General features: G+C 39.2%; 1 protein-coding gene across 3 annotated transcripts in view; it reads left to right on the plus strand.

Moving 5' to 3' along the window:
- Naa15 (N-alpha-acetyltransferase 15, NatA auxiliary subunit) overlaps window positions 1-14,937 on the plus strand; it is a 63,166-nt gene that overhangs the window by 31,138 nt on the left and 17,091 nt on the right. For all 3 annotated transcript variants that reach the window (XM_070022112.1, XM_070022111.1, XM_070022110.1), the window contains exons 10-14: window positions 2,009-2,081; window positions 4,510-4,679; window positions 8,571-8,723; window positions 10,763-10,891; window positions 12,280-12,493. In XM_070022112.1, the coding sequence (XP_069878213.1) occupies window positions 2,009-2,081; window positions 4,510-4,679; window positions 8,571-8,723; window positions 10,763-10,891; window positions 12,280-12,493 (739 nt within the window). The remainder of the gene's footprint in view (window positions 1-2,008; window positions 2,082-4,509; window positions 4,680-8,570; window positions 8,724-10,762; window positions 10,892-12,279; window positions 12,494-14,937) is intronic.

The raw sequence follows: 14,937 nt of genomic DNA on the forward strand, positions 1-14,937 counted from the left end.
GATTATCTGTGTCCAGTAGTATATGTTTTGTAAATCTGATACTGTTTTCCTAGAAAGCAGTTTAATGCCTCTATGTATACCTCTTTCTTCCTTTTCACCATTTCTTTTCTTTCTGTCCTCAATAATTATTGTTACTATTCTTTCCTTGGTTTTAGCTCTATGCTGTAATGAATCAGTGTAGTTAATGAAGTTTTCCGCTGATTCTGTCCCATGTCCAGTTCCCTAACAGGACTGTTTTTTTTGTTGTTGTTGTTGTTTTTGTTTTTGCTTTTTTCCAGTTGTGGGGCCTGAACTCTGGGCCTGGACGTTGTCCCTCAGCTTTTCGGCTCAAGGCTAGTGCTCTACCACTTGAGCCACAGCACCACTTCTGGGTTTTTCTGCTTATGTGTTGCTGAGGAATCGAACCCAGGGCCTCATGCATGCAAGGCAAGCACTCTACCACTGAGCCACCTTCCCAACCACTGTAAATTACTTTTTATTGCTTTTTTTTTTTAAAAAAAGTGGACCAGACATATATTCTCCCACACTTCAGATACCCTACTCTTTAATGATTAAGTTTTATTAATTCTCTTGATTTTGAAATTGAGAATTGACTTACCATGTACTTACAGAAAATGCCCTTTTCGCAAAGCATTTTTTTAGATTCTTGATTCTTAAAGAGCAGATGATTAATTATGGTTGTTATTTATATAGTTTGTGGTGGAAATGAATGAAGATATAAATCATCTACAACACTGATTCTGTCTTACCCCTTACTAATTTTTGGTTCTGCTGATGCATTCTTTTGTTTAAAAAATTAAAATAATTATTATAAAGGTGATGTGCAAAACGGTTACAATTACATAAGTCAGGCAAAATACATTTCCCTTGTCCTCTCCCAGGTTTTCACACCCATCCCCACCCACAAGTTGTATAGTTCATTTTCAACATAGTGTCTAGTGAGCACCACTGCTGGTTTGTTTACCCTTTGTCCCTTCATTTCTGTGCTCCACACCCTTACCATCTTAACGACAGATAAACAAAATAAAAAGAAAGGAAAAACAGCAATGAAGAATAAACTTTGTTTCCATTTTCTGGAGTTCATTTCCATGAATATTGGTTTATGTGATCACATGTACATAAGCACTGCACCTTTTTTTCCCTTTCCTAAGAATATCCTCCTTTGGTCTCAGTGTGTGTTAATCACTAAAATCTTATATAATGTATCATGACCCAGTGTAATTTAGATCTAACGTGCACATGAGACAAAATGTGCCATTTGTGTCTCTGAGGTTGACTTGACTTATTTCACTTAAAACCATTTGTTCTACGTCCATCTATTTGTCTGCGCATGCGTTATTTTCTGACAGGGAAAAGGAGTTCACTTACAAGTTTTTAGAAAGTCATATCCTACTGTATATCTTCAAAATGATTATTTAAAACTTCTTACTCAGACTAAATTTTTTTTTTTTTTGGTCGGTTGTGGGGCCTGAACTCTGGGCCTGGGCCCTGTCCCACAACTCTTCAGCTCAAGGCTATTGCTCTACCACTTGAGCCACAGCGCCATTTCCGACTTTTTCTGATTATGTGGTGCTGAGGAATCGAACCCAGGGCCTCATGCATGCAAAGCAAACACTCTACCACTGAGCCACCTTCCCAGCCCAGAGATTAAAATTTTATAGGAGAGCTCTCGTGACTCACACCTGTAATCCTGGCTACTCAGGAAGCTCAGATCTGAGGATCATGCTTCAAAGCCACCTGCGCCAGAAAATTTGCAAAAGAAACTTAGCTCTAATTAGCCACCAAAGAGCCAGAAATGGAACTGTGGCTTAAATAGTAGAGACCAGCCTTGAGGGAAAAAAAAAAAAAAGCTCAGTGACAGTGCCTCCAGGCCATGAGTTCAAGCTTCAGGACTGGCACCTCAAAAAAATTATATAAGGGGGCATTTGTGTAAATAGCACATTTTGCACAAAAATAGTAACCATCTATTTTTTCTCTATTAAAGTGTGCTTCTGTCTTTGTACCGTAGGTGGCGATCATAGAAGAATTAGTTGTAGGTTATGAAACTTCTCTGAAAAGCTGTCGTTTATTTAACCCTAATGGTAAGTGTTCATAGTTTATACCTTAAAAATATGCTGAAATTTTTTAGTACATTATGAAAGGGTTAATGGGTCATTGCTAATTGTTCGATTAGCGTTGTATATGTACTTTTTTTCTCCCAATATGATGGAAACTCACTAATTTGCATATTGTGTAATAGTTGACTGAGAGTGCAACTAGTTGGGATAAAGTATCTCAATTTTGAATGAAACTAAAAGTGAAAATACAAGCTTGACAAGCTTTGATTATACCTAGACATAGTTCATCCAAAGGCACTAAGCTTCTAATCTTACATTCTGATGAAAATCCCAAAATAGACATAATTTCATTTATAAATATTTAAATGTGTCTGAAAGACTTAAAACATAATCATTATACAATTGTCATACTTACATGGCTGTAAGTTCCTCTTTTTTCCTTCCTATAATTAATTTTTTTTTTTTTTTTTTTTTTTGTCATTCATGGAGCTTGAACTCTGGGCTTGGGGCATTGTTCCCCTGCTTTTCAGCTCAAGGCTAGGATCACTTGAGCCATAGCACCACTTCCAGTTTACTGGTGGTTAATTTGAGATAAGAGTCTCACAGACTTTCCTTCCCTGGCTGGCTTTGAACTGCGATCCTCAGATCTCAGTCTCTTGAGTAGCTAGTATTACAGGCGTGAGCCACTAGTGCCCCACTGGTGCCCGGCTAGAAATTTTTTTTTTTGTAGAAATTTTTAATGGATAGGTCCAATTCCAAGTTTGATGAAATTTGATGTGATTTTTTTTTGGTTTGTTCATTTGATTGGTTTGATTTTTGTGTTCTAAACATAACAAGGAATAATCAAGATTACTTGCTTCTATCACTTGGCAGTTAGTATTTCTATCTGACAAGAGAATTTCATGTTATATATGTTTTTGACTCAGGATTTATATAGGAAGAACATGATAAGTACACTTTTTTTCCTCCTAACGCCTAAAATTTAAAACATTCTTTAAAAACTGCACGACGCTGGTGGCTCACACCTGTAATCCTAGCTACTTAGGAAGCTAAGGTCTGAGGATCCAGGTTCAAAGCCAGCCCAGGCAGCAAAGCCTATGAGAATCTTACCTCCAATAAACTGTCAAAATAAACTGGAAGTGGTGCCATGGCTCAAGTGGCAGAGCACTTGCCTTGATTTAAAGAGCTGAGAGACAGTGCACACAGGCCCAGAGTTCAAGACCCATGAACAGTGCCCCCCCAAAAAAAATTCTTTTTTTTTTTTTTTTTTTTTTGGGTCCGGTCATGGAGCCTGAACTCTGGGCCTGGGCGCTGTCCCTCAGCTCTTCAGCTCAAGGCTAACACTCTACCACTTGAGCCACAGCACCACTTCCGGCTTTTTTCTTTTTGCTTATGTGGTGCTGAGGAATCGAACCCAGGGCCTCATGCATGCAAGGCAAGCGCTCTACCACTGAGTCTTCCCAGCCTCCCCCCCAAAAAATTCTATAAAAGCACAAACTGTAGACGTATTCTTTAAAGATTACAAATTATATATATAATTTATAGTCAGTTGTGGCGCTTGAACTCGGGGGCCTGGGTGCTGTCCCTGAGCTTTTTCATTCAAGACTAGAGCTCTCTCACTTTGAACCACAGCACCACTTCTGGCTTTCTGGTGGTTAATTAGAGATACAGGATGGCATTGAACCACTATCCTAAGATCTCAGCCTCCTGAGTGGCTAGGATTACAGGTGTGAGTCACCAGTACCCGGGTCTAATTTTTATTTAAGCTCCAGGACTGGCACAAAAAAAGCAAAAAATTAGGAACTCAGAGTTAATTGTACTCAGTAATTTATTTATTTATTTATTTTGGGCCCGGTCGTGGGGCCTGAACTCTGGGCATGGACACTGTCCCTCAGCTCTTAATCTCAAGGCTAGCACTCTACCACTTGAGCCACAGTTCCACTTCCGGCTTTTTTCTTTTTTGCTTATGTGGTGCTGAGGAATCGAACCCAGGGCCTCATGCATGCAAGGCAAGCGCTCTTCCACTGAGCCACCTTCCCAGCCCCTGTACTCAGTAATTTAAATACCAAATGGTTCCATCTTTCTACCATGGTACAAGCTGATAGCATTTCTCTTGTACATTGTAGTACACTGCCTCAGAAGATCTAGAATTGGTTGTTTTTCCTGAGGATCTCTTGTTCCTTCAGTGGGGAAGCTACTTTTGGGACCTGAAGCTTTCATTACTATTAAGTTGCTCCTTGTTTCTAGGTCTCAGACTAAATTTAATTGTACTTTTTGAAAGGGGTTAGCCATGTTTTGTAGATTAATCATCATTGTGTTCCTTTGATGATGAGCATTTTCCAATTACTTTTCCTTATAAATATAAGGACTATATTCATTGGGTTTTGAAAAATTTACACAATACGTAATCTTGATTTCTTTTCTCTCCCTCCCTGTGCCATGTATTTTAAAGATGATGGAAAGGAGGAACCACCAACTACATTACTTTGGGTCCAGTACTACTTGGCACAACATTATGACAAAATTGGTCAGCCATCTATTGCTCTGGAATACATAAATACTGCTATTGAAAGTACACCTACATTGATAGAACTCTTTCTTGTTAAAGCTAAAATCTACAAGGTAAAAGTCTTTCAATTATATTACGGTCTCCTTCTCTCTCCCCTACCCCTCCCTCCTTCCCTCCCTCTCTACCTCTCCTGCATCTCATTTGTATTTTATAGATTTTAAATGTAAGTAAAATGACATGACTAAAAGAATCAAAAATATGGAATAAAATTCATGTTAGTGTGATGATTTTAGAATGGTCATGGTTAACCATATGTGTATGTGTAAGACACACATGACACTAATCATATATATATATATATACATATGTGTGTGTATATATATATATATATGTATATTCCCATGTAGTCAGACATATCTACTGATTCCTCCCTTGAGTAAATAAGGATATAGCTAATCTAAAAGTAATTTTATTTATTTATTTATTTATTTATTTATTGTTGGTTGTGGGGCTTGAACTCTGAGCCTGGGTGCTGTCATTCAGCTCATCACCTCAAGGCGAGTGCTCTACCACTTGAGCCACAGCACACTTCTGGCTTCTGGTTTATCTGGTGTTTATTGGAAATAAGAGTCTTACGGACTTTCCTGACTTGGGCTGGTTTTGAGCTGTGATCCTCAGATCTCAGCCTCCTGAGTAGCTAGGATTATAGGTGTGAGCCACTGGTCCCTAGCCAAAGGAATTTTATTTACTGCAAGTGTATCTGATACTTTTGATAAAGCAAAAACAGTGATGATTTTCATCTGAATACTAAGTATTATGATCTTTTTGGACTCCTTAATTCCCAGGCATGTAGCCTGCCCTCCTAGCTTAGCTTTACTCTGTGTTCTTTGGAGGTATTGAGGTTTGAGCTTAGGTTCCCATTCTTGGTAGGCTGATAATCTACCACTTGAAGCCATAGTCCTGGTCCTTTTTGTTTTTTAGATTACTTTTTTTTTTTCTTTTCTTTTTTTTTTTATTGTAAAGATACTATACAGAGGGTTACAGTTACATGAGTAAGGTAATGAGTATACTTCCTATTGAACATTGTTACCCCCTCCATTGTTTTCCCCCTACCATCCCTTCCCTCCCTACCTTCCCCGAGGTTTTTTTTTTTAATTGTGATTAAGTGATTACATAATTTCCCGAATTTCACAGTATTGTGGAATAATGATGCTCATTTAAAGTCACAAGTTCATTCTAACTTGCCTGGAGCAAATTGTCTATCACAGTCTATAACATATAACGGTGTACACATGTTATACACCATACATGTGATCAGCAGCATGGGGATATTTAGTAGTGGTTCGACCAGATGAGTGGGAGTTCTTTTAGATTACTTTTTAAGAGAGGTATTGATTTTACTTGAAATTTACCTTAGAAGTCAATTTTCCCAAGTAGCTAGACTTATAGGAATGTACTATCATTCATGTGTCCTATCATTTCTTTTAATTTGACCATTCTCTTCTTGCAAGTAATTAATCAAATCTTTGAGGGAGTGGTTAGAAATTAATAATTTAACCAGGCAATAATGTCATTAACATTTTGAAAGCACCTGTCTGTTTGATTATGTTAAGATTGAACCTCAGGTTTTATTGGCAAGTAAGTGTTCTACAAGTGTTGCTTTTGTTTTGCTTTGAGACAGCTTTTCTCTGTATTTGGCTAGCATGGAACTCACATTCCTCCTGCCTCAACCTCTGGAATTGTTAGACTTTAACACAAGCACCACTTTTTATTTATTTTACATTTTTGTTTGTTGTATTTTTAAATCTTAAAAAAATTATTAGCTTAAATTCTTATACAAAGGGCTACATATTGTGATATATATGCATATAATATGCTTCTATAACTCTTAACTTGCCCCAGCTCTTGTGTGTGTATATATGCATGCACATGCCTGTGCCAGTCTTTGGGCTTGAACTCAGGGTTTGGGGGCTAGCTAGTGTTCTACCACTTGAACCATAGCTCTACTTCCTGATTTTTCTGAGTACTTCATGGACATGAATCTCCTGGACTTTTCTGTCTGGGTTGCATCACACCATGATCCTCAGACCTCAGCCTCTTGAGTAGTTTGAATTAACAGGTTTGAGCCACATGTGCTCACCCCTCAGCACTGTATTTTTGGTTTGGTTGTGGGGCTTGAACTCAAGGCTTGGGTGCTGTTGCTGAGCCTCTTTGTGCTCAAGGCTAGTATTCTACCATTTTGAGCCATAGCACCACTTCTGGTTTTGGGGTGGTTAATTGGAGACAAAAGAGTGTCACCGGCACTTTTCTGCATAGGCTGACTTCAAACTGCAATCCTGAGATCTCAGCCTCTTGAGTAGCTAGGATTACAGGTGTGAACCACTGATGCATGGTCCCCCAGGTCTCCCCCACCCCTTTTTTTTTTTTCAGTTGTGGGGCTTGAACTCTGGGTCTGGGTACTGTCAAGGCAGTGCTCTACCACTTGAGCCACAGTGCCACTTACGGTTTTAAGAGTCTCAGTGACTTTCCTGCCTGGGCTGGCTTTGAACTGCGATCCTCACATCTCAGCCTCCTGAGTAGCTAGGATTATAGGCATAAGCCACTGGTATCCAGCTCTGCCCCCCAGCACTTTTTTTTTTCTTTTTCTTTTTTTTTGTCGGTCGTGGGGCTTGAACTCTGGGCCTGGGCGCTGTCCCTCAGCTCTTCAGCTCAAGGCGAGCGCTCTACCACTTGAGCTACAGCGCCACTTCCGGTTTTCTGGTGGTTTATTGGAGATAGGAGTCTCACAGTCTCTCCTGCCCGGGCTGGCTTTGAACTGTGATCCTCAGATCTCAGCCTCCTGAGTAGCTAGGATTACAGGCGTGAGCCACCAGCGCCCGGCTTCCCCCCAGCACTTTTTAAAGCCAATTTTTACCCTTTAGTTTTGGGGCATGGCCAGGGCAAACAGTTAGATGAATTAAAATGGGGATCACTGGGAATGTCCAGTAGTAATGTTTCCTTGATTACCTTAGAGTATCAGTTTCCCTTTTGTGACCTTCATATTGAAGGTTTTTTTTTTTTTGTCGGTCGTGGGGCTTGAACTCTGGGCCTGGGCGTTGTCCCTCAGCTCTTCAGCTCAAGGCGAGCGCTCTACCACTTGAGCTACAGCGCCACTTCCAGTTTTCTGGTGGTTTATTGGAGATAGGAGTCTCACGGTCTTTCTTGCCCGGGCTGGCTTTGAACCGCGATCCTCAGATCTCAGCCTCCTGAGTAGCTAGGATTACAGGCGTGAGCCACCAGCGCCCGGCATATTGAAGGTTTTTTATTTGGTGTTTTGTGAGTGCCAGACCTGGGGCTTGAACTCAGGGCCTGGGTACTGTCCCTTAACTTTTTTTTACCTCAAGGCTAGTGCTCTAGTAAATGACTTATAACTCCTCCACTCTGGCTCTTTTGGGTTGGGGTAGGGAAGATAATGGGAAGATAAGAGTCTAATGGACTTTCCTGCATGGGCCAATCACCTATTTGGTTTTGCTGGTAGTGGCTTGAACTAAGGGCCTCATGCTTGCTTGGCTTTTTTGTCTGGGTTGGTTTCAAACTATGATACCCTGGAATTTAGCCTCTCGAGTAGGATTATAAGCATGAACCACTGGCACTCATTCTTGACTTAATAAGGTTACTAGGTTATTAATTAGGTTATTAGGTTATTCTTGACTTAAAGATTCTTTTTTCCTTTGGTCTTTTTTTTCTGGTATTTCCTTTGTGCCAGGTAGTATTATTTATGATAGGAATATAACAGTAGATATTTCTCCTAATACAAATCTTTATTGTTAGCCTACCTTCTAGATTGCCAGAAGGTATAAAACTTTACAGAGGAATGACTTTTTGCTTTTCTATATTAATTTGCATGTTACAAGTCAAAGGTATCTTTTATTTGGTTATTTTAATAATTTATCAACCGGAAACAAATTGCTGACACAGTAAAATTAGTGTACTTACTGGTTTATTTTGTATTTGTACCTTGTAAGCATGCTGGGAATATTAAGGAAGCTGCAAGGTGGATGGATGAAGCCCAGGCCCTGGATACAGCAGACCGATTTATTAACTCCAAGTGTGCAAAATATATGCTAAAAGCCAATCTGATTAAAGAAGCTGAAGAAATGTGCTCAAAGTTTACAAGGGTTTGTACTGCCATTGTTCTTATGAATAATCAGGATGTGAACCAATTTGTACTTTAGTTTATTCTGTTTTCAAAGCTTTTAATATTTTAATGTTAGAAAATATATTTAATATTAGAAAAACATTAAATTCATTTTTAGTATAAAATTTTTTTTTTACCTAGTTGTGCAGTTTTTTTTCCTTTGGTACTGTGGTTTGCACTGAGGGCTCCATACTTGCTATGCAAGTGCTCTACCACTTGAGCCATACCCAGTACTTTTTGCATTAGCTGTTTTTTAGGTAAGGTTTCTACATGTTTGTCTAACTAGCATCAGCTCTCCTTTATCTTAGCTATTGTTCAGGTAAGGTTTTTTGTAACTAGCGTCAGATCTCCTTTCTTACCTGTGGCTTCTTATGTAGCTAGGATGACGGGTAACTACCACCAACCCCAGAGTTTAGAGTAAGATGGCAGTATTGTTAATTTTTGCTGGAGATATCCTCAAACCACAATCTTCTTGATCTTTGTTTTCCAAGGAGTGGCATTACATTCATGAGCCACTATGCTCTTGTATTATAGGAGTTATGGGAACTAGTAGTAAATAGAATGTGGTGGTTTCTGTTTGTTTTTTGTCAGTTGTGGGGGCAGAGCTCTGGGCCTGGGTGCTGTCTCTCAGTTCTTCAGGTCACAGCTAGCATTCTACCACTTGAGTCACAATGCCACTTCCGGCTTTTTTTTCTGCTTATGTGGTGCTGAGGAATCAAACACAGGGCCTCATGCATGTGAGGCAAGCACTCTTATCACTGAGCCAACTTCCCAGCCCCTAGAATGTGTTTCTGTGTGCTAGTTTTTTTTTTTTTTTTGGAGGGGGGGGGTCTGGTCTTGGGACCTGAACTCTGGGCCTGGGCACTGTCCCTCAGCTCTTCAGCTCAAGGCTAGTGCTCTACCACTTGAGCCACAGTACCACTTCTGGCTTTTTCTGCTTATGTGGTAGTGAGGAATTGAACCCAGGGCCTCATGCATGCAAGGCAAGCGCTCTACCACTGAGCCACCTTCCCAGCCCCTAGATTTTTTTTTTTTTTTTTTTGGATCCAGTCGTGGGGCCTGGGCGCTGTCTGTCCCTCAGTTCTTCACTCCAGGCTAGCGCTCTACCACTTAAGCCACAATGCCACTTCCGGCTTTTTTCTTTTTTCTTATGTGGTGCTGAGGAATTGAACCCAGGGCATCATGCGTGCAAGGCAAGTGCTCTACCACTGAGCCATCTTCCCAGCCCTAGGTTTTTTTTTTTTTTTTTTTAAATGTTAGTCCTGATTGCCTAATTACTCCTCTTTTTTTCTCTTCTCCCATCCCCAGTTATGGTCCTTGATTAAACTCTGGGCCTAAGAGCTTCCTCTGAGCTCTTTTTTTGCTCAAGGCTAGTGCTCTAGGACACTTTGAGCCACAATCAACCCTTCAGTTTTCTGGTGGTTAATTGGAGATAAGTCTCATGGAGGTGGCTTATGCCTGTAATCATACCTACTAAGGATGCTGAGATCTGAGGATTGTGGTTCAAAGTCAGCCTGGGCAGGAAAGTTCATGAGACTCTTACCTCCAATTAACCACCAGAAAACCGGAAGTGGTGCTGTGGTTCAAGTGGTAGAGTGTTCGCCTTGAGCTGAAGAGCTCAGAGACAGCTCCCAGGCTCAGAGTTCAAGCCCCACGACTGAACCCAACCCCCCCGCCCCTCCCCCCGAAAAAAAAAAAAAAAGGAAAGAAAACAACCATGGACTTTTCCTGCTTGGGCTGGCTTTGAACCAGGATTCTCAGATCTCAACCTCCTTGAGTAGCTAGGATTATAGGCGTGAGCCACCAGTGCCTGGCTTAAATGTCTATTTGGAAGTATTATTTTTCAGTGGTGTATAGAGAATTTCAGTTTCATACATAAAATCAATTCCTCCTTTCCATATAGTTAGTTTTAAACATTTTTTGAAAAAATTTAGTTGACCATCTATCTTTTCCTTCTTTGCTCCTGTGGTGGAATGATGTATTTTGTGAGAACTGGTCTTGAATATGATTTTCACGTAGGAAGGAGCATCGGCAGTAGAGAATTTGAATGAGATGCAGTGCATGTGGTTCCAGACAGAATGTGCCCAAGCATATAAAGCAATGAATAAATTTGGTGAAGCACTTAAAAAATGTCATGAAATTGAGAGAGTAAGTACCTTATACATATGAATTTCTTGTTTTATTCTATTAGAAATTCAGTGGGGAAAATAATTTTCCCCCCTTTTTATTTTCACACTAGGTGGTTGTGTCTCTGTCTGTCTGTCTGTCTGTCTTGTCTGTCTTGGTAGTGGTAGAGGTTTATTGTTTTTTTGTGCTGGTCCTGGGACTTGAGCTCAGTTCAGTGTCTGGGCATGGTCCCTCAGCTTTTTTGCTTGAGGCTGGTGCTTTACCATTTGAGCCACATCCCCACTTCTGGCTCTGGCCTGGTTAATTGGATTTACTGACTGGCTGGCTTTGAATTGTAATCCTCAGACCTTAGCCTCTTAAGAAGCTAGGAAGCTGGATGCTGGTGGCTCACGCCTATAATTCTAGCAACTCAGGAGGCTGAGATCTGAGGATCATGGTTCAAAGCCAGCCCGGGCAGGAAAGTCTGTGAGACTCCTATCTCCAATAAACCACTAGAAAACGGAAGTGGTGCTGTGGCTCCAGTGGTAGAGCGCTCGCCTTGAGCTGAAGACCACAGGAACAGCGCTCAAGTCCAGAGTTCAAGCCCCACGACCAACCAAAAAAAAAAAGAAGCTAGGATTACAGGCATAAGCCACAGTCACCTAGATTAGGTGATTTTTAAACTCATTATTATACTTCTCAATTTTTTCAGTGGATATGCTATATTTTCAGACACTTCCAATGTTAATTCTTTCTTTTAGGAGTTTTTTAGCCTTTATTAAAATCCTGTGGCTATGTTTTTAGTGATTTTTAATCTTTTTTGGAATTGCAGCTGCCTGTTCTATACTATGTAAGATTTCATTAAATGATCCTAGAATACTGTTTACTGTGGGGTTGTGTGGTCTAACCCTAAAGAGCCTAACTTTAAAACCTTTTTATAAGGTCTTTGTATCCTGTTCATTTTCTGATAAAATTTTCTTGATTTCCTTTATAGATTCAAAAAGTCAAAAATCTACATATTTTAATCCTTTATAAATTTTTCTAAATAACAAAATCTCACAATCCTGTGTACTATATTGCTCTATTTTAGATTTTGATCAATTATGGTTGGCTTGTCAGAATAACTTTCTTAAGTATGATTTAAGGGTAGGGTAGGATGAATATATACTTATAGACAAATGTGTTTTAAGTATTTTTCTGTATTTTCAGCAATTCAGTATCTGTCATATAATGTGCTATATAATCGCCAACTGTTTTGCTTATTTGATATGCAAAGTGTATGAAATAATTGTAATTTTAATTTTAAAGTGTGTGTTTTGTGTTTTTACAAATTTATCATGCCAATGGTACAATTATTTTCAAGCTTTTCAGTTTTATAGTTTTCTTATACGTTGCTATAGTTCACTGTAATAATAAGGTAATTTTGTTAGCATTTTATAGAAATCACTGATGACCAGTTTGACTTTCATACATACTGTATGAGGAAGATTACCCTTAGATCATATGTGGACTTATTAAAACTAGAAGATGTACTTCGACAGCATCCATTTTACTTCAAGGCAGCAAGAATTGCTATAGAGATCTATTTGAAGCTTCACGACAACCCTCTTACAGATGAGAATAAAGAACATGAGGCTGACACAGGTATAAGATTCAGATTTCTTGTTGACTCTGGTGTGTATATGTAGATACTGTTTTGAGGGTCCCCCCCCCTCTGAGTTTCTTGTTTTTCATCTTTATGGGAAGATATTATATAGAGGTAGGAAATGATGAATGTTGTTTGAATTTTTCTGACCAACAGAAGAAAAATATTTTATACTTTCAGATTCAATTAAGGATTTAGTTTTTTGTTTGTTTTCTGTGGTGCTAGGGATTAAACTCATATCCTTCAGAATGTCAGTCAAGTGCTCTGCCAGTGTGCTACATCCCCACCCCATAGATTTCATTTGGAACTAGTTATTCCTCTTAAGTAAAAGTAGGTATTTCATAAATTTTTGCATTAAACACAAAATTTACACAGCTAATTATAGTACTTTGTATTGTAATTACGCAATTAGTCTATTGACTGTTAGTGAAACTAGTTACTCTTTTTTAAAATAGTAACTTATGATTAATTTAGTAAAATAGGTTAATTTTGTTTGAACATGAAAAATCATCTTGGGATTAAATTAGAAAAATGCTGTTGTATAGCAGGATCAGCATTTTAGGGAAGCCTTCCCTAGACATATCTCAGAAAGTGGTTTCTCATAAAGGAGAATATAAAGTAATTGTGTGTATAAGTATTTTGTGACTTGTGGCAACTACTGATTGAACTGACAAGTATCATTTTAAGATAGTGGAAGTTGCCAAGTGAGGTAGCTAAGCCTGTGATTGTAGCAGCTTGGGCAGAAACCTGGGTATGCCTGCCCCACCAAAAAACAAAAAAGGTTTGCAACTGATTCCGTCTCAGCCAGTGGCTAGGCCTGGGCCTAGGCTGCATACCCTACCTGGAAAATAACCAGTGCTAGAAGGGTTGAAGAATGGTTCAGTACAGCTCCAACCTAGCAAGCACAAAGCTTGAGTTCAATCATCAGTACTAAAAGAAAAACAAAACAAAAATAGTGTCAGGTAACAGAATACAGTCACTGCCAGATGTTATGGTGCATGTACCTGGGAGGTAGAACCAGGAAAGAGAATTTGAGGCTAGCTTGATCACAGAGTAAATTCAAGCTAATTGAAGAACATAATATAAGATACTACCTCAAATCCAAAAATGGAAGATTAAAGATGTAGCTCAGTGGTTCTTTCTTAGTATATTCAAGGCCCTGAGTTTGATTCCCAGGAAACTGTGGCCCCTCCCTTTTAAAGGAAAGGAGAAGAGGTAAGGAAAGAAGGTCCACACATGGAACACTGTCCATTGAGTCAAATCCAAACAGCAGTCTTGATTTGGCAAATGAAATTTTATTGGAATAAAACAAAACCCATGTTTATATTATTTATGCTGTCTTTGTGCTAAGGCTGTTCAATTGCAGCAGAGACCCATCTCTGGCTTAAAAAGCTAAATGCACTCTTGCAGAAGTTTGCTGACCCTTTGTGTACTGTAGCATAATCAAAAAGCTAAAGACTTTGGAGTCACAGTAGATTTAAAATTTTACTATGTCTTTTACTGTCTTGAACTGTTAAAGACAGTACAAATTTAACCCTCTTCAATCCTGTGGTACTTGTTTTTTTTTCTACTAGTTGTCTCTTAGTGTCCTCAGGATGGGTTCCAGGAACCTCTTCTAGCTGACTTAAATCTACTACAGCGATATAAATGCTATATAGACAGTTGTTGTATTGTTTAGGAAATACTCAGAAAAAACAAAGTCTACAAGTTTAGAATTGAGATGAGATTAGTTTTATTCTGGCATAGAGATGTAGATTCTGGAACTGTGTTCTTAATTCATATCCTGTTGGAAAACATTAGGTGTGTATGCACTGTATGTAACATGGCAGGGTTGCAATTTACAAATCCTTCAGGAGTTAGCATTGCCAGCCTTGAAAGTGCATACTTGTAATCCCAGCTGCTTGGGGTCACGAATTTGAGCCTAGTCCAGGGAACAGTGAGGCCTACCTCCTAAATCCATCCCCCATAAAATTTTGTTGTGTTTTGTTTTAAGTCAACATTTATGTGGTCATACATTAATAAGGTCTTGCTTTTAAAATGCAATTTTTTTGTCTTTAATTTTGTGTTTTTAGGGATTCTTTACCATAAAAAAACCCATACATTTTTTCTTGGTGATATATGAATATTATATATTGCTGGATAATAAATCATCCCCAAATCTGGCATCTTAAAACAACTGTTTTGGTGGGTCAGGGATTAAGAAGCATCTAAGTGGTTCTAGCTTAAATTCTTCCATGGAGTGTTTTATATTACTGGTTTTATTTTGCTGGAGATCCAACCCAGAGCCTTTGGCATGGTAGGCAAGCACTCTGCCACTGACATCCATCCTCAGTTGTGTGTTTTTTTTTTGAAACAGGCTGTGCTACATAGCTTAGGCTGGCTTTGAACTCTGGATTCTCCTGAAGCTTCTGCTTCCCCTGTGCTGGTACTACAGGTCTGTGCC

The sequence above is a fragment of the Dipodomys merriami genome, unplaced genomic scaffold, assembly GCF_024711535.1.
Source record: "Dipodomys merriami isolate MVZ:Mamm:240054 unplaced genomic scaffold, mDipMer1.0.p SCAF_15, whole genome shotgun sequence".
In the NCBI taxonomy this organism is placed as follows: domain Eukaryota; kingdom Metazoa; phylum Chordata; class Mammalia; order Rodentia; family Heteromyidae; genus Dipodomys; species Dipodomys merriami.